The sequence below is a fragment of the Ctenopharyngodon idella genome, chromosome 8 (assembly GCF_019924925.1).
Source record: "Ctenopharyngodon idella isolate HZGC_01 chromosome 8, HZGC01, whole genome shotgun sequence".
Taxonomy (NCBI): domain Eukaryota; kingdom Metazoa; phylum Chordata; class Actinopteri; order Cypriniformes; family Xenocyprididae; genus Ctenopharyngodon; species Ctenopharyngodon idella.
Window position 1 is genome coordinate 9,731,800 of NC_067227.1, and position 24,798 is coordinate 9,756,597.

The 24,798-nt window shown below is 38.3% G+C and overlaps 1 protein-coding gene across 3 annotated transcripts in view; it reads left to right on the forward strand.

Moving 5' to 3' along the window:
* The first annotated feature begins 4,679 nt into the window (after positions 1–4,679).
* zgc:171572 (protein bicaudal D homolog 2) overlaps positions 4,680–24,798 on the forward strand; it is a 32,534-nt gene continuing 12,415 nt past the window's right edge. For 2 of the 3 annotated variants that reach the window (XM_051901969.1, XM_051901970.1), the window contains exons 1-8: positions 4,680–5,754; positions 14,081–14,293; positions 17,207–17,359; positions 17,507–17,662; positions 18,539–18,838; positions 22,545–22,802; positions 23,140–23,907; positions 24,068–24,219. In XM_051901969.1, the coding sequence (XP_051757929.1) occupies positions 5,566–5,754; positions 14,081–14,293; positions 17,207–17,359; positions 17,507–17,662; positions 18,539–18,838; positions 22,545–22,802; positions 23,140–23,907; positions 24,068–24,219 (2,189 nt within the window). In that variant the 5' untranslated portion in view covers positions 4,680–5,565. The remainder of the gene's footprint in view (positions 5,755–14,080; positions 14,294–17,206; positions 17,360–17,506; positions 17,663–18,538; positions 18,839–22,544; positions 22,803–23,139; positions 23,908–24,067; positions 24,220–24,798) is intronic. The other variant, XM_051901971.1, reaches the window with a different exon arrangement.

Here is a 24,798-nt window from a genome sequence, read left to right on the forward strand (position 1 = left end):
TTCAGGGCCCGTCCCACGAGACTAATGCATTCCTGTGAGGTGTTGCTCAGCTGTTCATATCTGGGAGAAGTGTGGATCATCCTGAAGTGTGTGTGACTGCTGGAGTTGTGGATGGTCATAAAGTTATTATGAGTCATTTAGGTCATGAGTTCAGTTTCATGTTTTCATTAGTCACGCCTAGCACAGGCTCCTGGTCAGTCACGGGCATTCGTAATTTCTTTGACTACATTGCCAAAATATAGTCACCATGTTAAGACTGAGTGTTAAGAGAAGTAGTCCGACCAACCAGTAGTTAATCAAGCGGCAGCAGATGAATATGATGAAGGCCAGAATCTCCTGAGAACAGTGAGCTCTGATTACAAAACAGAAATAGTGGACTTTCACCCTGTACCTTTACAGATTAACATGCTACTTATCACTAACCACCACAATAAAACACTGCAGCCAACTGGCAACAAGCAGATTTCAATATATTTTATGTAAGAGATGCAGGAAGAGCTGGATGTGCGTCTCTCTCTCACACACACACACTCACACACACACACACACACACACACACACACACACAACCTTCTGTCAATACAAACTGATTTGTTGTATTTTTTATCTTTTCATCGCTATGATCAGTTTTATGCAGTTTTGGGAGTTCATTTTTAGTTCATCTCCTACCCTGAAGTCCGTCTTGCAGAGATGGACTAAAAATGAACTTCCAAAACTTACTGCCAGATTCTGGAAGATAAATTCTTCAAACAGTGGTACAAGAGGATGTGTACCACTTCATGTATTTACAACTCTTCAGCTTGTGATTCTTATTAAGTGTGGGTCATTTTTTAGGTCTCTGAGATCCTGACACTTCTGGAGACTCCAGGTAGGTGCAGTTCTGGAAAACGGTGGCGCTGGAGACTAAAGGGTTCCTGATGGTTTCACACTTAATTCTTCACCTTAATTATTAATTCTTTTGCAGTTAACATGTCTTTTTTCCTCCACCTGTTTCTGTCTGACCCTGCTGACCCAATGAGCATTTCACTGTCCAATGGTCATGCTTTAACTGCAGTTTATTGCATTAGTATTGCATCCTTCTCATGGGCATTTAATCATTTTTGACTTTTCAGTCTGAGTTAAATCTCTTTTTGGTTCATTTTATCTGTAAAATAAAACACACATAATAATTCTGCACACCTGAATATAAGGCGTTTTTCATTTCCAGCCTTCATGAACAACTATACATCACTTATAAATGATTAAATACGAAATTAATAGTAGTTATTAAGATTGATGTGGTTTGGAATTGGTAAAAAAAATATGGTCAGAAAATCAACGTACAGAATAATTCTGCACACAGTGTAAATGTTTGTCTTTATCGTTAATAAATAGTTTATTAGGTGAAATAAATTATATTGTGTTATATATGGTTTTACTTCCAAAATAGTAAATGTAACTATTAATTTTATATTATTTAAAAATGATTACTGAGAAATCAGTGATCCACAGTCATTTAACTGTAATTATATGACAGTATGACAACATACTGATGAGTGGAAACATGAAGACAGTCGCAGTGATTATCGCCGATCATCTGTCTGAACACACATCAGACCTCCTGATGCAGGAATAGAGATCTGAGCGACTGTCACAGATGGTCATTGTGTTCCGGTCAGTGTGAGAGTTCACATCGATGTCTGAGGAGGAACAAACACAGACCGAGACAGTGGTGGACGCCTGAAGGTCATCGATGTCTGATCCGTCTGATCCGAGTCAACAGAAGCTCTGCTGCGACACGATGATGATTCAACTACCCTTGTGTAATTTTCTTTCTTTTTTTATTATATTTATTTATTTTTATAGTACTTGTGTTTTGCTGTTATTTGGATATGGAGGAATTGCATTCATTTTTCATGTTTTTCTGAGGCATGTTTTGTAACTCACAGAAGCTTCTGCTCCTGCATTCATCTTACTCTCAGTGGAATTCATGAAAATGTGTACAAGACTCAAAATATTATCATTTATTTTTTCATAAAAAGAACAATGTGATGTTCTGGTATCTCTGTGTTATTGTTATTGTTTGTCAAGGGAAATGCTGATGTTATGAAGCTCTTGTGTTGTCGGTGTCAGATGAGCTGCTCTGGTGATCATGACTTCTGTTAACTCATGTTTACTGTGCAACACATGGACTAATTATGCAAAACCTCACACATATCTTGCAGAAGCAAACAAAACGAAAAAACATTTCCATTTTATGGTGGTCATGTAAACATATGCTTAGTGTGTGAGCAATTTTAAAAAACTGTAATACGAAAATACCTAAAATAGTATTATATCAGTTATAATGGAGCATGACTGTCACCCAGTGGCTGTTTTTGGTGTTACACCTAATCAAAAAATGTCACTGGTATTTAATTTTTATTTATTTTTTTCATTAATCTCAGATTTGGAACTTGTTTAGAGTTTGTTTTGCTATGATTTCTATGGTGGACCATGTATTATGTAGGTTGTTAGGTGTAAATCAGAGCAGTTTTAGGTAGTTTGTTAAATTATGGGATAAAAGCTTGGAACGACAATCCTTCGGTCCAATCGAAATCACAGCTTGCACGTCTTAAATACTGAGATGTAATTATTATGAATTGTTTGTAGTGTTGTTTATGTTGTTGTCGTGTTGTATGTTGTGTACTACTGCAGCTTTGAGTCCAACACACATTTAGTGAAAAGGACAATAAAGTATAACTCTAACTCTATTTATGGATTTGTTTATTTATATAAAAGAACTTAAACAAAATAAGTTTCACACAGGTTTTATAGCACACACTTTTTTGCATTTATATAAAAAATGTCTCTTTAATTAATTATATTTAGAAGGCGATGATAATATAAATGAGATGTATTTTCAGAAGCACCACGACCATTATTTACTGGAAGAGTCATTGAAACAAAATTAAACAAACAAAATTAAAGACAATATTCAAGATCATTTCTAGGTTATAATATTTTATAGGTTATTATATAATATATAATATAAAATGTCATTTTCTTATGATGGACATGAAACATCACACCATCTGTTCAGGAATAAACCACAATCCAAACTGAACGTCACTATTATATCTGCTTTCCTTCTGATGATATTTCTTGCTGTATATATACAGTTACAACAATAGATTCAGATTCACTTCCACATTAAAGTGAACTAAAGCAATACTTCAGCATTTATTAATCTTAGTTAATGTGAATTTCTACATGTATTATTAAAATCAAGAGTTGTATCTAACAATATTTCATGCACTGACAAAATTACAATGAACTGAACAAACATTTAATTGTATTTTATCAACTTACATGAACTAAGGTCAATAAATGCTGTAAAACTATATTTCTTACAGTAGGTTAATGTTTAATAATGAATAAACTGAAGTTCAACCTCTTCCAGTTGAACCTCTATCAGCATATGAAATATGAACTTAAAATGGTTGTAATTCATGAATGTTTTGAAGCCTAATTCTGCTCTCATGAACTGATACTGTCATGATCTTATCTGTGCTGACAGCTCCTGCAGCTGAAGAGGGCTGATGTTCTCAGTTTATCTCAGTGCAAAACACACGGTACAAATTCATATATATTTATACATACTTTATTTTACAGGCTCATCAACAGGCTGAGATTCATCATGTGCACTTTACCTTTCCAATATATTTCTGGCCAAATGATTTTTCAACATTTTTTCAATTTCTTTTTTAATAATATTTTATTTACATTTTTATATATTTTTTCCTTCATTTCTGATTTTGTAATCATTGTGTCAGTTTTTATTTGACGTGAGAAGAGGCTGTTCAGAGCTTCGGTCACACTGATATCACGTGTTTCTGCAGTGCTTAAAACTACTTTCAGATGTTGATTATTAACATTTTAAAATGTATGCCTTAAAAAGAATTAAAATGCATTAAAATTCTAAAATGAACGGTAACTTTGTTCCGATAGCGTATGTTTTAATGGAACGAGATATAAGCCAAACCTGTTTTTCACTCTTGAATGATGATGATGGTGCAGCATTTATTTATGTCTTTCTTTAATTATTTGTTTATATAGGCTATCCTTGAACATTTATTTATTTATTTTTTGCAGCAATATGTGGATTTATGTATTTATTGTTTGTGCTGGTTTCATAACTGTGGAGAGATGTGCTCTCTGACAAACATCATTTACTTTTTATTTTTTGTCAAATAATTTCCTTGATATCTTTTTTCATATATTTCATACATGCAAGTTAAAATTTATTTTATTCTGCAGACGAAAAACACAAAACTGCATTTTAAATCACAAATGAATCTGAAGGCAGTTCATTCTCTTATCTTTAAAAGTATGCGAATACTTTAAGTATTACAGTGAAAACAGATGTAGTTAAAAGACATTACGTCATTACCCTATTTTTTAAATAAATGATATTTCAATTAACCCCTTCATTACTATGTGTTTTTTCTGCATTGTGACTGATTTGTAGATTGTATCCCCCAAAAAATATAAATGCATTTTTTTAAAACTGTTTTTGAAAACATTTCTGTCATTTCTGACTGCGAGGAGTAGGCTACAAGTGTGACTGTTATTTTTTATTTAACTTTTTCTGATCATGCCCACATGTGCTCTATGTTCACACAGCAGATTCCACAAAAGTCACAAGTGCTGTACCATTCTGATGAAGTAAAAATACAAATCAAAACATAAATTTAAGAACCATTCCAGTGGATAAAATGAGCAGTATATGTTCAGGCATCCATGTTCCTGTTGTACATGTGAGGAGCCAGCAGAGGGCGCTGTTGATGCGTTCAATCTTTCCCTCTTCAATCAGGAGAAAGAGCTTCATTTCCCAGTCCGTCCGCTGCAGTAACAGCCTGTTTCGTTTCGCTTTGGATGCGAAAGGACAATTCATTCGGGTTTTTTGCGTCGCATTTGGTGTGAAAGAGCCTTTAGAGTTACGGGTGTGGGCGCATGACATCCTAACTCTGATTGTTTGCACATGACAGCACACTTTTCCTCAATAAGACAGTTATTCTAGTCTGTTGCTCAAACCGTGAGGAATTTATAATAATAATAAACATCATATAAGATAAAATAAATATGTTTTTTTAGTAAATGCTTGAAAATAGAGAAAATAAATATGTCCACTGAACTCAACGGAGATCTCCACGTCACGCGCAGGGAGCCGGTTCACGCGGGCTTCCGGTATCCACTGTCAAACCGCAGCGAGTCATGGGATACGAGTTTTTTTGCTCCATTTGCGACCTTGGAAAAGCTGTCGAACTAAACTACATCTCCCACAAAAACGCCTCTCCTCACTCCAAGGAATCCCCCATCCTGTCAGATCCTTCAGCAGATTACAGCCTCTTCTCCTCTCCATGTTACTGAGGGGGAGAGGAGCGGAGAGGAGCTGAACGATCCGCGGTCATGGAGCAATAAAGCACAAGCTCCTCTGCCCCTGGAGAACGACACCCTTCATCACCCGCTCCCGAGCAGGAATATATCAGTGAAGGCGGTCATGCAGCGCGCGCACGGGGGAGTCTGAAGCGTCTGCCGTTAAAGATGTCCGCGGAGCAGCAGGAGGAGGTGGAGCGGCTGTCCCGGGAGCTGGCCGAGACCACGCAGGAGAAGATCCAGGCGGCGGAGTACGGGCTGGCGGTGCTGGAGGAGAAACAGCAGCTCAAGCAGCAGTACGACGAGCTGGAGGCGGAATATGAGAGCGTCCGCCAGGAGCTGGAGCAGCTGCGAGAGGTAACGGAGAACAAACTGCGACACCACCGTGATGATTACCGCCGCCGGATCGTGTATCTGGCGTGTAAACGCTGTCGTTATGAAGGACAGGGCTCTGTCTGTTAGAGGACACGGTCCACCGAATATGATCATCCTCCATCTTAAAATTTATATTTTCATGTCGAAAGACACAATTTATTAAATTGTACACTGTACCAATGTAAAGTATTATTCGGAAAATATTTAGTGTACAGTACGATTTTTCTACTCACTATAACACCGTACTGTTAAATCGATCCATTATTTATTTAAATCAGATTTGTTTACTTGTTTTTTATATATTTATTTTGTTCACAGTTTATTGTTTAATTATCCAATCTATATAAATCAATCTTTTAATCCAAAATTTATTTGTTTTACTTTATTTTAATCTCTTTTTAATTATTTATTTGTACAGTTTTCCTCTGAACTGAACCCCTGATGAAGGTCATCTGATGAATGACTTCATGTTGTGTTGGTCATGAGATGCTGTCTGTGTCTGAAAGATGAAAAATGCTCAAACAATGACAGCAGAACAGAGCAAAACAAAGATTGACTTACACTGCAAAGGGTTTTGCCATCAATTACATTATTTTTGCAATTAAAACGGTTTTAAGAAGAATTTTTATTTGCAATATTTTATTTTTTGATTACGATATAGTTATTTTTGCTCTCAAACATGGTTTGATTGCATAGAAAAGACAGAAGTAAGTCCGTTCTTCAGGGACGAGTACTGAAGTCTGAATCCAGTGATGATTTCATTGCTTGAGTTTTGCATAGATTTGTCATATGCTGCCTGTGATATCCCACAATCCTTATGATCTCTGGTGTAAACGGGCCTTTACTGCAGTTTTGGGAAACTAGTTCATTTCTCCAGTGATGCACTGCACTGTGGGAGTTAAGCAGAGACTGGGATCACAGCCCTGGTGTGATGTAATCTTCTTCTCAACATCTCACCGATTACACAGAATAAAGAGCACCTCATATTCTTCCTCTGATCAGACTGTGATTTGATTGTTTCTCAGAATCAGCTGTATCAGGGTGTTTCAGAGTGAAATGATAATGCTTCGGTGTTGTGATTCTTTGGGCTCGTGTGTAATGGGGAAATGTGACAGGCCTGCTTTTGAATTTTTGCGGGAAGTTTTGTCTCCGCCTAAACGGCCGAGCAAGTTTGAACAGGAATGATGGGAATGCGGACGGTTCCTGCGGGCTGAGGTCATGCTGGGAATGCGGGTCGATCAGACACACGCCTCTTAAAGTTAGGAGCAGCACTTGTGTCAGAGAGGATTGTGGTTGTTTCCTTAACTCAAAGGGTTTGTTGTGATTGAAGGGCTGTTATCGCTGAACTGTGACAAGATATTATTACAACCAGTTCATTCCAATTTCATTCAGTTTCTGAACTTTCCTGAAGTTCCTTGATGGTTCTTGAGTAATTTTTGTCACATTCTGGTCCTTTATGACAGTTTTGTTGTCTGTATGTTCAGTCTGTCATTGAGATCAGTCAGTATGACCTCCGTTGGGTCAGTCAAGACGTTAATCTGAACAATCAGAGTCTTTGTGCTCGTTTGCAAATAGATCTTGAATGCAGAAGCTCAGTTGAACAGATGAGTCAATAGGGGCTTTCACACTTACATCTTCTTTTTTTTTGGAAATGATTTGCGTTTTACAGTTTAGCGATCATGTGTGAACAGACCTGTTTGACAATACTGGTACATCAGCTCTGGACAGATGAAGAAAACAGCGCAGGACATTCGGTTTAAAGGTCATTTCCTGTTTTTGCTGATTGTGAATTATCTTAACAGTAAAACACTGTTGCTTACAGTATGTGAACAGCACATGTGGTACATTTATTGGGTTTAATGTGTGAAATCTAATGTCTGTCTAAGAAAAGTAAAATAAGAGATCTCTGTAATGAAAGGAGGCTTCTCACACGGAGGCTGGACGATATCACATATCGATAATATATTCACATGTATTTTCACAAATTTCCCATATAAGGGTGTGTTCACACTTGATTAAAGTCTGGTGCAATTGTTCACTTGAACAAGTGTGAACGCTGCCATCTGAAGCAGGGCTGGGTACAAAATATAGATTTCAATCTTATTTCTATGAACTGATATCAATTCTTAAATCCCACAAATCCCAAGACATTCGGTGAGCATTAACTCGACAGCTACAAAGAGGATAATTTTGCTAAATATATGCATATTCTTACATATTCTTTTTTTTTTTTTACTGTTCTTCGATATTTAATGCATGTTTAAATAAATCTCAAGTTTTTATGACAGCCACCATTTAAAACAGGCCTATTTAAAAAAACAATTTGGAGTAGAAACATAATTTTATAATTATAAAGTTAGTATTATAACTTTATTATAATAAAAGCTTCCTTGTGTGAAATTGAAATGTTTGTACACAAATCAGTTCATTTTAACCTTCAGTATTGTATAGTAATGTCGTGCCAGCTGGGGTTCCTGTGTAGTTTACAGCATTATTTAGATTCTCTTCCTTGAGGAAAACCTGATGTCCAAATTAATCTATATGGAATCAAATCTAATTGGATCGGAATCTGATTGTGAAGTTTGTGTCAATACCCGGTCCTAATCCGAACCCTGGTGCTCACTAAACAAGTGTTCCACCCTTTCTGGGGTCTTGGTCCGCTTCCAAACGAACTCTGGTGTGGTTCGACTGAAATATGAACGCAACATGGACCAAAGACATCTAAACGAACCAAAAACAGGAAGTGATGTCACAAGATGTGAACCTAAAAAGGACAGAATGCTGAAGCACACCTGGTTCTTCTCGTTACAGTGGTGATGTTGCCCATCACAGGTCAGTACAGGTGTCAGAAGCGCGTCTCCTCGCAGCAGATCTGTGTTTGTGTGTGACGGAGGGATTCCTGACGCTGTTTTCACTCCTTTACATGTTTTATAAGCTTTTCACGAGTTTCAGCTGATAAATATTCCATGTATACACATACAATGGTTGCATTTAGAATACAGCATTGATTCAGATGTTCTGAAAGTATCGACTCAAAGTATAGCTCGTAAAAGCTGTTTTTTGTGTGTGTTTAGGTTCGGTGTCGTGAATGATAAGTGAACCAGAATCAAATGTATCATTTCATTTTGGTCTGGACCAGAGAACCGAACTGAAGTGTGACCACACCCTTAGAGTCTGTTGTAATATAAATGTTTTTGAGTGCGTATAATGAGAATGATTGGAAATAGGTCAGTGGGTCAGTTGGTGGGGATTTAGATGCTGTAGCAGAACAACAGGACTGCGGCCAGCTGAGATCCTTCTCTTCCAGCTCTTTCAAACAATGTGTCTTTGTTTCTTCAGGATGAAGCTGAAAACAAGTCTGCTAAATTTAGTCGCTGTGTTCAATAGCTCAGGCTAGTGGGTGTCCCACATATCAAACAGGTTATCTGTGAATGTGGGAGTTTACAGACCATTTGTTTCAGAGCGAACAGCTGTTCAAGCACTTGTGGTGATGTTCTGGAGAACATTATAGACACTCTGATGCATCAGTTCTCTCTTCAACAATTCTGACAGCTTATTTTAAGCTGTTAAGAGCACTTTTATGATGCAAAATTAATGTAAATACAGTCATTTCTGTCTTAAAGACATGTCTGATATGATGAAATAGATCTGTGCATTAGTGAATGCAGTCTGTTAGACCTGCCTAGGGGTGGACGATATGACCAAATCTTGTTTCACGATATAAGAAAGCTTATTTTACCATAAGGATTATATATATATATATATTAGTTACAACAGGTGGCTGTAAGCAAGCGCGCAGGACGAGGAGGATAGAAGTATAACAATCTTTAATAAATCCACAGGAAAGGTAATCCACATACAGGTTCAACAGGGAGACAACCACACTATACAAGAACGATACCGGACAATACTAGACAGGAAACACAGGGCTTATATACACAGGAACAGGAACTGGGTGATGGGACACAGCTGAATGTGATGATTGGAGTGCTCAGTAACCATGGTGATTAACTAGTGGCGGGAAATGGAACAACACAAGTCCAAAACAGAGTGCACATGTTATATATATATATATATATATAAGTAAGAACAAAGAAGCAAATTACAAACAATAGGACAAATACAATATAACAAAAATATGACTCATACAAATTACATTTTTCAGGTAGAATAGGTTTAATTAACATGTAGTTAGAAACAGTACAAAAATTAAATAATCAAATGTAGAAATAAAATGCTGCATAGTCTTTACTGTATGAATTATTCTTATTAAAGCTACAAAAGTTTTTCAATCAAGAGCAGTAAGATATTTTCTCTTTTGTTTGATTCACTTTAATGACACAGACTGCAGCAGGTTTATTAGGCTGCTGTCACTTTAAGACCGAAGACACCAATCCGATAAACTGATACACATCTGGTTTACACCCAACTTTACTTTCTCTTGAGGCATAACCGTCTGTGTTTACATGATTACTCCACAAGATTGGTATTCTGACATTATTGTGTCTATTCAACCATTCAAGCACAATGAGACAGAACTGATCTCATGCTGAGAGACGTGCGCTTCAGCTGTGTGTCAGTCATTGAGGTCTTTTTCACTGTTTATTGTGCCTAATAACTCTTTTTAACATTGAGCACGTCCTGCTCTTGGTCTCATTCATGCGTTTCATCACTCTGAAGTGTCGATAGTGCTGTGCTACACGTATCTGTGTACATGTGTGTGTGTATATATATATATATATATACTGCAATATACACGATATAGCAAAATTTCTAAAGTTAGCCATTTTATACCTTTGCCACGATATCATTGTACCGCCCAGCCCTAGACCTGCTGCTGTCTATGATGTCATTTTTGATGTCACCAAAATCTTATCATGGTAGCAGTGTCGCAATATAATTATTTTTGCTTGAAATTCAAAGATAAAACAGCTTATAAATCAAATAACCATGTGGCAATGTGTATTTTTGGTTTTGAAATAGTTTACAAATGAAACATACTTCATCTCATTTGATCATTTCTGTTTTTATTTGGAACTTGATGGACATAAACGAAGGATGACATTATTTATAAAAACTGAATGATGAGTCTGACATCAGTGTAAAAAAAAGCCTTCACACTAGGAAACACTTGAGTTCAAGTTGAGTTGAAGTAATATAATAAAACAGCTCTGGTCAGATGAGCCACATTTAAAGATGTTGTAAAATAGTTGACATGCACAACCTTAGATGGACATAGTTAAACACTATAATGTGACCAGTTGAAAGCCATAATCAAAACAAAAAAAAACTCCATATAAACATCACGTTGTGCCTAACAATCTCCTTAATAACAACGTCTTCCTTTTTTGGGAGGAGTCGTGCTTGTCTTTTGGGATTTCTTCATTGTTTCTCTTTTGCTATCACATGTAAACATCATAAAGAAGCCCCGCCCACCGAGAGCTGCCCAGACACATACCGCACATTAAATGATGCATGTCTATCACCACAAGATAAATACCATCATACAGCCCTGCCCTAACCTCGAGTGAACCCAACCAACACACAAACACACCTAAAACAAGACACACAACTGATCTTACCCTGACACAGCATATTAAAGTATATTTTAGAGGTCGACCAATATTGGATTTTACTGATATCCATATCAATTAAAGAACATAGAATAAACAAGTGATAAGATCCTGGTTGATGAGTGATGATGTTCAGTGCTGTTTCAGCTGTGCTCTTCTATTCTATGACACACAGTTAATCCAGACCTGTCAATCTGAGCGATCAGACCAATCCAAGTGTGCTCCAGCTGTAAAACAGTCCTATTGGTCTCTACGCATTGTCCCTACCCACAACACCCGAGATCCAGTTTCCATTGGTTCAGGCCCGGCGCTACGGGGGGCAAAGGGGGGCATGGCCCCCCCAGAAAGAATTTGTGCCCCCCCAGTTCTCTTAAATGTACGTGAATTATTTAAACCGTTAATTAATAATTAATTAATTAATTGGCAGAGCATCACACCGCCTGTGCACAGCTAATCATAAGGTGTGTGTTCGACTTTATCAGTTTATGACTTAAGCAGTGTATGCCGTCAAAGTACCGCGAACAGACGGCTGGTTAGTCATCGCAGTTTCTCCAAGGCAGATGCACGAGCTCTGATGGCGACAGCTAATCCGTGCGTTTCATGTTTATTCTGACACATTCAGTTCCGCTAATGCTCACAAAATCGTGCTTTTACTAAAAACTGTATTCATGTAACATTAATGCTAGACTTATAGCATAGGCCTATTTATCAAAATTAAACTAATAAATGAAAGTGGAAACAATACCTCAAAAGAGGCACATTATTATCACTTTTCCAACATTTATTATTCTTAAAAGTAATGTAAATTATGTTTGCAACAATAGCTGTAGGTTTATTGGCCTCGATAAGTCTGATTATGTCCCAGAGGCATTAAATAATTCGTGAATATTTGTAAATACTTGTGGCTTAAACAGCTGGAAAAATGACTGTAATGCAGTTCTGTGAATGTTTTGCCCAGGCAGGGTTATTATAGTTAACAAAAACCATTAAAAACATTTATGCTAATCGAAATAAACCTGAAATATAAAAAAATATAAAGCTTAAACTAAACGAAAATTAGAAATGTTGCCTTGTCAATATCATTTCGGGGTTTTTTTCCTGACTTTCAACCGACGCGATCATTATCTTTTCATTAACCGACAAGATTATATTAAATTAGAATTAAAAGAAATTAGAATGGATAAGTGTCTGTCACCCATTACAAAAATCCCAGGGGTTTAGTTTTAGCCTACATGAACAAATAGCAGAATAAACAACAGAACATGAGGATTCATTATCATCACGCACCTGCAGCGCTTCTGAATGGAGAAAAGTAGGATTAAATCAAATAAAATGAATAAATAGCCTGCGCGAAATTGATTTCACTTAAATAATTAACATATTAACAAAATAAAATAAAAAAAAATGCGAGAAGTAGGCTAATAGACTAAACTATATGCTGAGTTTCCGTTCATTTTTGAGAAGCAAGTTCACGGAAAGGAAACCGAGACGGCAGAAAATTCTTTTTGTTTTCTTTATTTTACAAGCAATGTTTTGTTTTTATTGTGAGTGTACAAAAATAATAGGCCTATTTAACCCTTCACAGATTTGAATGGTGTTACACTTTTGACCATAAATGTCTGAGTATTTTAAGTTGTTTCCACTTTTATAAGAAAGTTCAAGTGATCGCGCCGGCGTCTCATGCGCACACACAACATAACCTACTTGACATCGCAGCCTGTTTGTCAAAATAACATACACTCAACCAAATATATAAAAAGGTACACTGCTCATTTTAAGTAGTCTGTGTACAATCAAAGCGTTTAAATAATAAATATAGTTTAGCATCCAAATACATAGTGAATGTGGAAACATTTGGATTTGTGCCAAATTAGAGTTATAACGCCGGTTTCAGTTTAGCTTTAAATTAATTTTTTTTTGGCTGAACATTTATATATTATAGTTTTCATAACTAAAATAGCATATGTAGTGGTGCCCCCCAATCCCCCCCACCCCCCCTTGAACTTTCAAATGACGTTGGAAAACACTGCGTCATGATCACGACGCCATCGGATCCGTGAAGTCCTATAGCTTTAGCTGAGCAGCATGTCAATGTCACTCCGTGATCTACTCATTATGTTGTGTTTGTTTGGGCTCGTTCGAGACCACCTGCTCTAAATAAAGTTATGTGCTCTACTATGGTTTATGGTTTTGAGATATGTGACACAAGTCTGTCTGTTATTGTACAGTGATTTTACAGATCACATTTTCATGTAGAACAGTTATCGATTATGGGAATTTATGTAAATTGTCATCCCTAATCTCAGCAGAACTCGCACTGACTGAACACTCTGGCGTTTGAGCGGTGAGTGGATTCTGAGCAAGCTTAAACACCTCTGATTGGCCATTACGTTCAAAAGATGTCTGTGATTGGCTACATTGCTCTACGCTGCAAAAACACACTGTAAATAGAAACCTTTGAGGCTTTCCAGAGCGCAAACACAAATACGCATTGTAGCCTTTGCTAGATCTGTTTCGCCAATATGATATTATTACAGTATCAAGTGAGGGTGCTTAACTTAGCTAAAAACAGTAGCTTCACATGGTGCCTGAACTCAAAGGAAATACAGGAAACACTGCCTTCCTCCTTTGGTGGACTTGGAAGAATGGTCAAGGGAACACTACCTTTGTTCCAAGAAAAATGCTATATAAATATAACAAATTATTAATTTTCGTATCTTTGTTCTGTTTCTCAGGCGTTTGGACAGGCGCACTCCAACCACAGGAAGGTGGCGGCTGACGGCGAGAGCCGCGAGGAGACGCTCATCCAGGAGTCGGCCTGTAAGGAGGCGTATTACGAGCAGCGCATGCAAGAGCTGCAGACAGAACTGAGACAAGCACGCAATATCCTGACCAATGCCCAGTCAGAGAACGAACGCCTGGCCACCATCACTCAGGAGCTGAGAGAGGTCAGTCCGCTGTATGACTGAAAGGACACCGTGTGTTTGGATCATGAGCTGCGTCAGGATCGTCATACGAGTGATTAGAAGCATTAGACGTTGCTATAGCACAAATTAAATCCCCAGTGTTAATGTATAGTGGATAAAATAACAGAATATCATTATATTACATTATATAATGTAAACATTATATAAGCTATTGTATTGTAGAAAGCTGCAGTTTTAACGCGGGTATGTAGAGTTTTTACCCCACTGTAAAATTTACTGCGGCAGCCAGAAATGTTGTTTACATATCAGCCAAAAATTCAAATGCATGAAGACCCTGATTAAATCAAGCAGCAAATTTATGACATTTAGCGAAAAGACTTTGAGCTGGACAGGAGTTAACAGTGAACTTGGTCTGTCCTCACACTGAAAGACAATATACCAAAATCTAGTGCTGCGACAACAATAAAAATAGATAAACTTACCGTGTGATTTTTTTTTTTTTTTTTTTTTTTTTTCCCAGCCCTTGGAGTGCAGCTTAATATTTTTTTTCCAAACTGTTCAGAAGCATCAAGGAAACATTAAGTATTCAAATTAAAATTAACATTTAGCCAAAAGACATGATTTGAATTTTTGAGTGACAGGCAAGTAGAGGGGAGGGGCCACACCAGGGGCCAATCAATCTTCAGTATTTTCAGTGACCCCGCCTGTTAAAACTAAAGACTGAAACCCATTAGATATTTCTGTACCATCATTTACTGAATTCAAAAAACACAGTAATGGTGATAATCTCGTTTAGGCACTAAACAGGTATCTTGTCTACAGAGTTTTTCTACTTTAAAGAGGACCTATTATGCCCCATTTTACAAGATGTAATATAAGTCTCTGATGTCCACAGAGTGTGTATGTGAAGTTTTAGCTCAAAATACCCCACAGATCATTTTTTATAGCATGTTAAAATTGCCACTTTTTGGGGTTGAGCAAAAACGCGCCGTTTCACGCGTTAACACTCATTACAACTAACAGTAAACAAATATATAAAGACCTTATGCTTTTTGGGTGGTGCTTAATAAACTGGTAAACTTTATATCCGTAAATCAACTCCGATGAACTGTAATAAACTGCTCTCACCTTCATTACTGCCGTATCCAGTATCACTCTGGAGACTGTATGTTTTGTATTGTCCCTTTGTATTGACATTCGTTCTCAAAGCAGTCTGGTGTGAAATGATAATCCATCCAGCTACAGAACAATTAAAACACTTGGGAGACGTTCTCGTCAGTGCAGCAATGACGGACTGTGAACTGGCTGTGAACTCACTCAGGGCGGTTCTATGTTAAAACGGCAGTGTCTGTCAACATTCGTGGGCGGGGCCTGTGGCTAATGTGACGTCACACTGCCAGGAACCTGTAAACGGCTTGTTCTGAGACACTGCTTATGATTTATGGGGATTAAAAAAGAGGAGTGGTTGGATTTTTATCATTATAGGGTGCTTGTGTACACACACAGTCAAACATATTTATAGCCAAAAAGTGAATTTTGCATAATAGGTCCCCTTTAACACAGCAAAGGATGCAAATATAGGGATTAAAAGTGAATGAAAGGAAGAAAATAAATGTTTATATAAATAAATTCCCAGTGAAAAGAGACAGATGGTGTGACACGAGTGAGGATTTGAGAAGAGAAAGAGATTGTGTTTAATGGCGCAGTCCTCTTGAGGAGATTAATGAGCCAAAGGTGAAATTAAATGTGTTTTTGCATGTGACTGAGCCGTGGAACAGATGGAGTGAAGACGGAGAGATAAAAGCAAACAGGTCAAAGGATGAAAGTGTAGTTTCTTTTTTTAATACTTTTATTCAGCAGGGACGCATTAAATTGACCAAAAGTGACAGTAAAGACAGTTATAATGTCAAAACATTTCTGATTCAAATAAATGCTGTTCTTTTCAACCTTTTATTCATCAAAGAATCCTGAAGAATAAAATGTTTATAATATATAATAAAATCACATTTTCAACAAGAATCTCAAACAGCACAACTGTTTTTAACATTGACAATAATCAGAAATGTGTCTTGAGCAGCAAATCATCATATTAGAATGATTTCTGAAGGATCATGTGACACTGATGACGATGATGCTGAAATATTGTAATACTATATTGTATATTGTAATACTTTCACATTGAATCTCCAAAATAATATAGAAACCGCAAAAAGACGGTATATTTTAAATGTGTTAAATGGCATCTTTTTACTAAAAACTGTGAATCACTGATACCAGTCCTGATACTGATGTCTCTGTTACAAGGATTTAGTTCTCAATTTTAGCCATTAATAATACCAATTCAACATTACTGTATAACTGAAAGCTACCAATTTTAACATTTTAATAGGCTTTAAAAAAAATAACTTTCAAACCTATTGTAATAAATGCCACATTTAGCTGTCCCTTTAATATATCAGGGCGCAATGCTAGTTTTTTCCTGCCCTGTTAAAATGCACAAAAAAGTTATTGTTTTCATTGATTTTGACCCGTGTAACCTTGTAAACAGTGCTTTAAGATTTTCAGGTAGGAAATGTATAGAAATTGAATAAAGTTGTCACAGACTTCACAGTCTTCACTGCATAAATTATAAATTAAATATACATGAATCCTTATTAAAGCTACAAAAGTTATTCAGTCAAGAGCAGTGAGTGACTTTCTCTTTTCTTTTGTTCTCAGACTGCAGCAGGTTTATTAGGCTGCTGTCACTTTTAAGAGCTGACGCACATGATCTGCATCCTATTTTCTCACTCTTTGTTCATTTAACACTTTAACTCGTTTAAGACTGTGCTCACGAGGATACTCGACAAAACAGGCATTTTGATATAATTTTGTGAGTTTTTGTCTAAGTGTGAAAGAGAGAACTCAATGTGGCGCTGTCTTTCTGTCTTTCAGAACAGTCAGATGGTGGAGCTGCAGAGGTCACGTCTGCGGGACGACATCAAGGAGTTCAAGATCCGAGAGGCTCGTCTGCTGCAGGACTACAGCGAGCTGGAGGAGGAGAACATCACCCTCCAGAAACATGTTTCTGTCTTAAAGCAGGGCCAGGTAACATTCAGCTGCCGTACCTTCAGCCGACCACGTTAAACTCATTGCCACGCTGCAGAAACATCAGTTCTGTCAGAAGTGACCGCTGAGATGGGTATTAGTCACAGTGCGTGTGTGTGTGTGTGTGTTTGTGATGGCGTCCTGTAGGTTGAGTTTGAGGGTCTAAAACATGAACTCCGGCGTCTGGAGGAAGACACCCAGTTTCTGAACAGCCAGCTGGAAGATGCCATCCGTCTGAAGGAGATCGCTGAGAGGCAGCTGGGAGAGGCGCTGGAGACCATCAAGACTGAGAGGGAGCAGAAGGCAAGAGTTATTTTTCTTTTTCAATTATTATTATTATTATTTGCAGCTAGATGATATTAGGAGTGTGACCTCTGCATTAGTTGAGCTGGAAATCAAGAACTGACTCCACTAAATAAAGACTTTCTGGTACATTGACCTCGTACCAACAAACATAGACCCACAAACCCAGTCTGTAAAATTAAATATAAAAATAATAAGATTGCTGCCCCTGAATTGCCACTAATTCGAAAGCAAAAGTAAAATGCGCACGGGCATTCATAATGGTGCGTGTCCACTGGCGAAGAGCAGTGTTTTCAATTCATTCCTATGGAAGCTGAGCTTCACGCTTACGCATGAATTCAAAACGCTCGCTCTGCTACTAAAAGTCAGGTGGAAAAACAGGAAAAACTCCAACGTCCCTCATCATATTTGGGCTCTGTGGCATCTAAACAACTGAAAACCCCTGCTCTAATTCACAAATTAATACTCTGTTTTGGCCAACAGATCATTATTTTAAGTAGTGGGACATCACCACCCACTGCACAATAAAAAACACATATCATCACAAACAAATGTTATTTTACCGCATACATCTGTGTACATGAGTATGTATATTTATGTTACTTATGCTTTCTTTTTAATATGGCAATAAAACGTAGAGCAGGTTTTTATTAATATGAGTAGTTCCTTGAGTATTGGAATTGAACTTCAACAGTTAATGATGCTGTTGAACGAGAACAGAAGGACTGAAGAAAGAGCGAATATCGAGAAATGGCCAGTGTCTGTTTCATGCTGGTTGGCAATATTGATTCTTGATCTCGTTTAAAATGCCGTTCAGCCTGTTCCTGCCAGTCTGAGGTCAAACTTCACGGTATCTCTTGGTGTCCGTTAATACAGGCCGCCTTAAGGAAGGAGTTGTCTCAGTACATGACCATCGGGGACTCTATGTACCACAGTCCTTTGAGCATCTCCCTCGATGGGCTGAAGTTTAGCGACGACACCTCGATCGAGCCCAACAACGACGAACCCCTCCACGTCTATGAGAACGGCTTCGACAAGATCGCCAACAACAACGACAACCGTGTGTCCACACCCAAAAAAGGAGATCTGTTCCAGCCGTCCTCCAGCCTCGTGGACAACCTACTGAACGAACTCAACATCTCCGAGATCCAGAAGCTGAAACAACAGCTGCTGCAGGTACTACTTTAAGATATATTTACCATGTTCACTGCATTCAGCCAGGCACCATCATTTCATCAAGTACATGGCAAAATGTTTAATAATAATGTAATAATAATATTGGTGCAATAGTGCAGCCATACAAACAAGCACAGCTAACCTGGGATTTTTTTAATGTCGCATTTTAATTCAATTCAAGTTTACTTGAATAGCACTTTTCAGAGTTCATATAGTTTCAAAGCAGCACCACAGAAAACGCTGGTTTCAGTGTTACAAATGTTACGAATTTCAAATCACAGTTCTTCACATTTAGACCCCCAAATCGAGCAGCGCTATAGTGAGTGTTCAGATCAGTGTTTGATTGGCTGACAGCTGGACTGCTTCAATCCTATTAGTGGAGGTTGTGTTTAGTGCTCCACCCCATCTGACCCACGAGCTGTCAGTTCAGCCATCTGTCAGGAATCAACCTACAAACTCTGACCTCTGAAGGGTCGTCTCCATGCATACGGGTGTGTCTTGTCCAGTGGTGATGTGTGCACTGTTTGCCAGAACCAATACGAGACCGTTGTTTGCTTTAAACAGCAGCACCTTGAGAGTTCTTTCCATTATGGTAATCAGACCCTCCCGTATCCCTCATGACCTATTGATCATCCCAGAAATCCATTCCAGACACCAGAAACCAGCTGAGATTACATGATTTCATCTCAAATGAACAAGTGCTTCTGTTTTTGCATGCAGTTTTTAATTATTTTTTATTAAAAATGTCAACTACTCGCATAGTTATACCCATGTGTTCAGATCAGCAGGGATGGATATCATACACTTGTTATATATATTATATATATATATACATACAGTATGTCTTCATGAGAAATGTCATGTGGGTTTTACAGGAACATCTACAACTTCCACATGAAATGGAATAAATTAGGATAGAAATATTTTACTCTTGCATAATACCATAATAATTATAAAGACACCAGTAGTAATAATAATAATAATCATCATGATATTTATATTGAATATTGTATTACTGTAATATAATATTGAGATGGGTTGAAAATGGACTGTTAATTAACAGATTTTTAAATCAGATTTTTGAGAAGTTTTGAATAAATGAATATTACATTTATTCAAAACTTCTCAAAAATCTGATTTATCCTAGAGCAGTATTTGCTTATGAAGTCTTAATGAAAATCAAACTGTTTCCAAGTTCAGTGTGAATTAATGATTTAAAGCGTTTTCGTATTTCACTCTCTCTGTCACTGATATGAACATAACAGACAGTTAAACTGTTAACCGCAAGCCACAAGTCAGAACCTTCTGTTGGCTGAATAGGTTTTCCCATGTCAACAGCCATAATTTTGAGTCATGTCAGTACAGGTTAACACACAGTGCTGCTCGCTTCAGCAAGTCCTGTAATTAATGTTCAGAGCAGAGCTTTTGAAGAAGGTTATAAATAAAGAAAACTGGATTTTAGCCTGTGCCCCGCCCTGATACAGTAAGACAAACTCGCTGAAATTAGGTTCCCCTAGTGTGGTGTTTGAAATATTAACGCATTACAAGTAACGCATTACTTTATAAATGTACTAGGGCTGTCAATAGATTAACATTTTTAATTGTGATTAATCGCACCCCTTTTATGTGATTAATCACGATTAATTGTATACTTATCGTGAAATTAAACATACACCATTTATCTTGTTTAACACATTCATTTTATCGTCATTTTCTATATCCATGAAACTAAACTATCAGATTGAAGGGTGATTTTCACAAAACTGTATTTTCTGCTTTTTTCAAGGTTAATTTAGGTGTCTTCCCAAAAAAGGACACTTGGAGACTCCAAAAAGACACTTTAGTAACCAAATGATGTAAGGAGTCCATATAATTCATAAATTTATGCATACCAAAGCACTCATGAAAAAAAAAAATTACAGAACAAACTTTTTTTAGAATTCAGTGCAACAGCAAAGAGCCTGTTTAGAGCTTGTTCACATTTTAGACATGACAAGTTGCAAAACTGAACAGAACCACATGGAGATGCCAAAACCACCCTAAACCAGCCGTCTTGACTGCATGTACTACAGTACACGGATCCATTCAGAATTACTACACACAGAAATATACACATGACAAATCCAAACATTATCCTGAATGTGTGTGGAAACAATAAATGCACTGAAATGTGACTCTGCATTAGTACAATGTGCGATCAGTGCATCGATACACGGTTTGTTTGTGCATCAATATAACAGATTCACGTGTGTTTACTGTACGACTCCTGTACGTCACCGCAATCATCTTTACCTTGATTACAATCCCCATCCATCAAAACTTTACTAGTGAGACGCTGGTTTGCTTTAGCTAGCTCAGAAATGTAGTTTGCGAATCATCTGGCCATACAGCAGTGGGATGGTCTGACTTCAGTCTGTATTTCACACAGTGTGATGCGTGAAGGCTCACGCTCTACAGAAACAATCACAGAGAGGCAAAATTGGGTTAAAGAATAGCAACTTCTGCCTACCAGTGTTACAGTGTTTGCGTTACTGTAAATGCTCAGTGTGATAAACTCCTGACTCCCAAGATCATCTAACTGTGTGACGTAAATTGCGTTAATGACAATTTCATGTGCTTCAGTAATTTGCAAGTAAATTATTTTAACGTGTTAAGAATTTTTAATGACAGAAAATGACAGTTCTGCAGTCAGTAGCAGTCTGTGGAAGAATAAAAGAATAAAAAAAGTTAATATTGAGTTTATATCTCACAATTCTTAGAAGGAAAAACAAAATTGTGAGATTCACTTGTTGTTCTGACTTTTTCCCCCTCAGAATTGATATAAACTCACAATTGTGAGTTATGAAGTTTGAACTGGGAGATATAAACATGCAAATGCAAGTAAAAAGTCAGAATTGTGAGACAAAAATGTTATAGGCTATGTTTAAGAGTTATCTATGTAAAATGTTATAAATATTATTTTATGCTGTAACTGCTATGTATGATGTCCCCTATGAACTGCATATGTGAATATTATGTAGACTTACTGTTTACATCAAATTCATGCTTTAATAGTAGACTAATCATTGCAGGTTTCATCAGTCCAGTCTGTGACTTGCAACATAAACGTCTGCGTTTAGCTTCAAAGGGCATCTTCAATGACAGTATTCTATAAAAATGAAGACTATATTTTTTTCATTCCGATTCTGACATCCAAAGGCACAACAAAACATTTTTCTCTTGTTCTGTCTCCACTTGTTACCGCTGTTTTTCTGCCACCACTGTGCGCGCACAGCTGCAAGTGATGTAACTGTGACTAGCATTAGCTTCTCAGTAAAAAATCCTGCAAGGCCTGGAAAAAGCAAGCATCAGGCAGGTGAGAAAAAGTAACGCAGAAGTAACAACGCATTACCTTCCATAAAAAGTAACTACGTAACCTAATTAGTTACTTTACTAACTTTCCCCAACACTGGCTATTGTAAAACTAAATAATATTCGTCCCATTCCAAACAATCATCAGTTCTAAATCAGCATTGCAGGGAAGTACTTTATAGAAGTCTTTTAGCGCATACATTTGACCTTGACCATCAACACTGATTCAGTATCAGTTGCAGTTTCACCATAACAGCAGAGCGGACAGCAGTAGTGTCAGCCGAGTGACATTGTGCGATCATGAAAACACTCTTTTCTGTCGTACCTGAACCGTATTGCATATTTGTTTTTCCAGGTGGAGCGGGAGAAGGTGACATTGCTGTCGACCCTGCAGGAATCTCAGAAGCAGCTGGAACAGGCTCATGGAGCTCTATCTGAGCAACACGAGAAGATCAGCCGCCTCACCGAGAACCTCAGTGCCATGCGCAAACTCCAGGCCAGCAAAGAGCGCCAGTCCGCTCTGGACAACGAGAAGGAGCGCGACAGCCACGAGGACACCGAATACTATGAGGTGGACATCAACGGCCCCGAGATCCTGGAGTGCAAGTACAAGGTATAGAAATAAGGGTTTTTTTTAGATTTTTAAGATCAATTTAAGTGGTGTTTTCATCTCTGGCCAGAAGAAAAAATCCATCCAAAATGGTGCATTCAATACCAAAAATATCTATTTAGAAAAGGATTATTTTGTGTACCATGCATTTTTGTTGTTATTTTGAGCTCAAGCCTGAAATAAAAGGAACGTAATTTCGTCATGTAATTTGTAATCCCTAACTACAGCTTGTAATCTGTAAGTATTCTACCCAGCACTGACCTGAATCTGCAGACAGTGAAACAGTTCTCTGGGTTTCGGCACCTCTACATTTAAGATGCTCATTTGTTTGAATCCACAGGTCGCAGTGTCCGAGGCAAGTCAACTGAAGGAGGAGCTCAAAACGTTAAAGGCGGAACATTCAGCCTGTCAATCACAATACAAGGAGGAGCGGGCGCAGCTGGAGAGCCAGGTAGCATCTTTGAGCGCGCAGCTCACGTCTCTGGAGCGCAGCAGTCGAGCCGACCGCGAGCAGCTGGCGCGGATGGAGAAGGAGCTTCGTCAGGCCAGTGAAGTGGCGGGCGAATCCCAGGGCAGCCTTAACATCGCGCAAGATGAGCTCGCCACCTTCAGCGAGGAACTAGCCAACCTGTATCATCACGTCTGCATGTGCAACAACGAGACGCCCAACCGCATCATGCTCGATTACTACCGTGAAGGTAAAGCCGGGATTAATGGAACGCAGACCACGGGTTGGTGCAGCCCTGACGGCCGCGGCCGCCGCTCTCCCATCCTGCTGACCCGTGGCCTCTTCCCCACTGCCGACACCAGCGACGGAGCTTCATCTCCGGTCTCCTCCATTCCGTCCCCAGTGGCTGATCCCCGCAAAGAGCCCATGAACATCTACAACCTGGTGGCTATCATCCGCGACCAGATCAGACACCTGCAGCTAGCGGTGGACCGCACCACAGAGCTGTCTCGCCAGCGCATGGCTTCTCTGGAACTGGGGCTCGGGGCCGACCGGGACCAGGAAGCCAGCGTGGAGGAGATTCTCAAACTCAAATCGCTCCTCAGCACCAAGAGGGAGCAGATAGCCACACTGAGAACCGTCCTAAAGGCCAACAAACAGGTTAGTGTTTCACCCTCGTCGTCACATCAGTGGGGCAGAGCCTGTCGCTGTCACTGTTCCCTTTATTGACTTCTTCTGTATCACGTATTTTAGTCATCGTAAATTATGACACAAGTTTCACGATTAGATTCAGTTCTGATTGCCCGTGTTTGTTTTTCAGACCGCTGAAGTGGCGCTGGCCAACCTGAAGAGCAAATATGAGAATGAGAAGGCCATGGTGACCGAAACCATGATGAAGCTTCGCAACGAGCTCAAAGCCCTGAAAGAGGACGCGGCCACCTTCTCCTCACTCAGAGCCATGTTTGCCACTCGGTATGAGACGCACACTACCGCACATTTATAAACACACACGTTTACAGTATAGTCTGTTTGTTTTTATGACACACTCCTGTATCTCCTCCTCTGTTCTCATACAGTATCAGCAGAACAACACCACGACCTGGCTTTTGTCTGGGTCCTGTAAAAAACACAATGACAGAAACTAGTAACAGTCATTGTATTTTACAAATAGGAGCAGTTACCAATAATATTGCAATATTGCATTTTGTACCAATGAAATACATAATCAACAGTAAAGCACTGAGTTTGAGTTTGGATGCACAAATAGACTGATTAACAACAATAACAAACGAAGATCCATATTTTTATAGGGAAAAATTGATATTCTGACAGTGTAACTGATTCCTTTCATCAGATCGATCATCTCTCAAAGAGTATTAGAACATGCAGAACATATACAGAAGAAAAACCGCTTTCACAGCCTTTAATTCTACTTTGTATTTTTCCTTATGAAATCGATTGTTCGCCTGTAGTATCCAGACTTTTAACTGTTTGCAAATCATAGACCAAAAATGAAAACATCTCTACCATTGTTAATCGTTAGCAAAAACT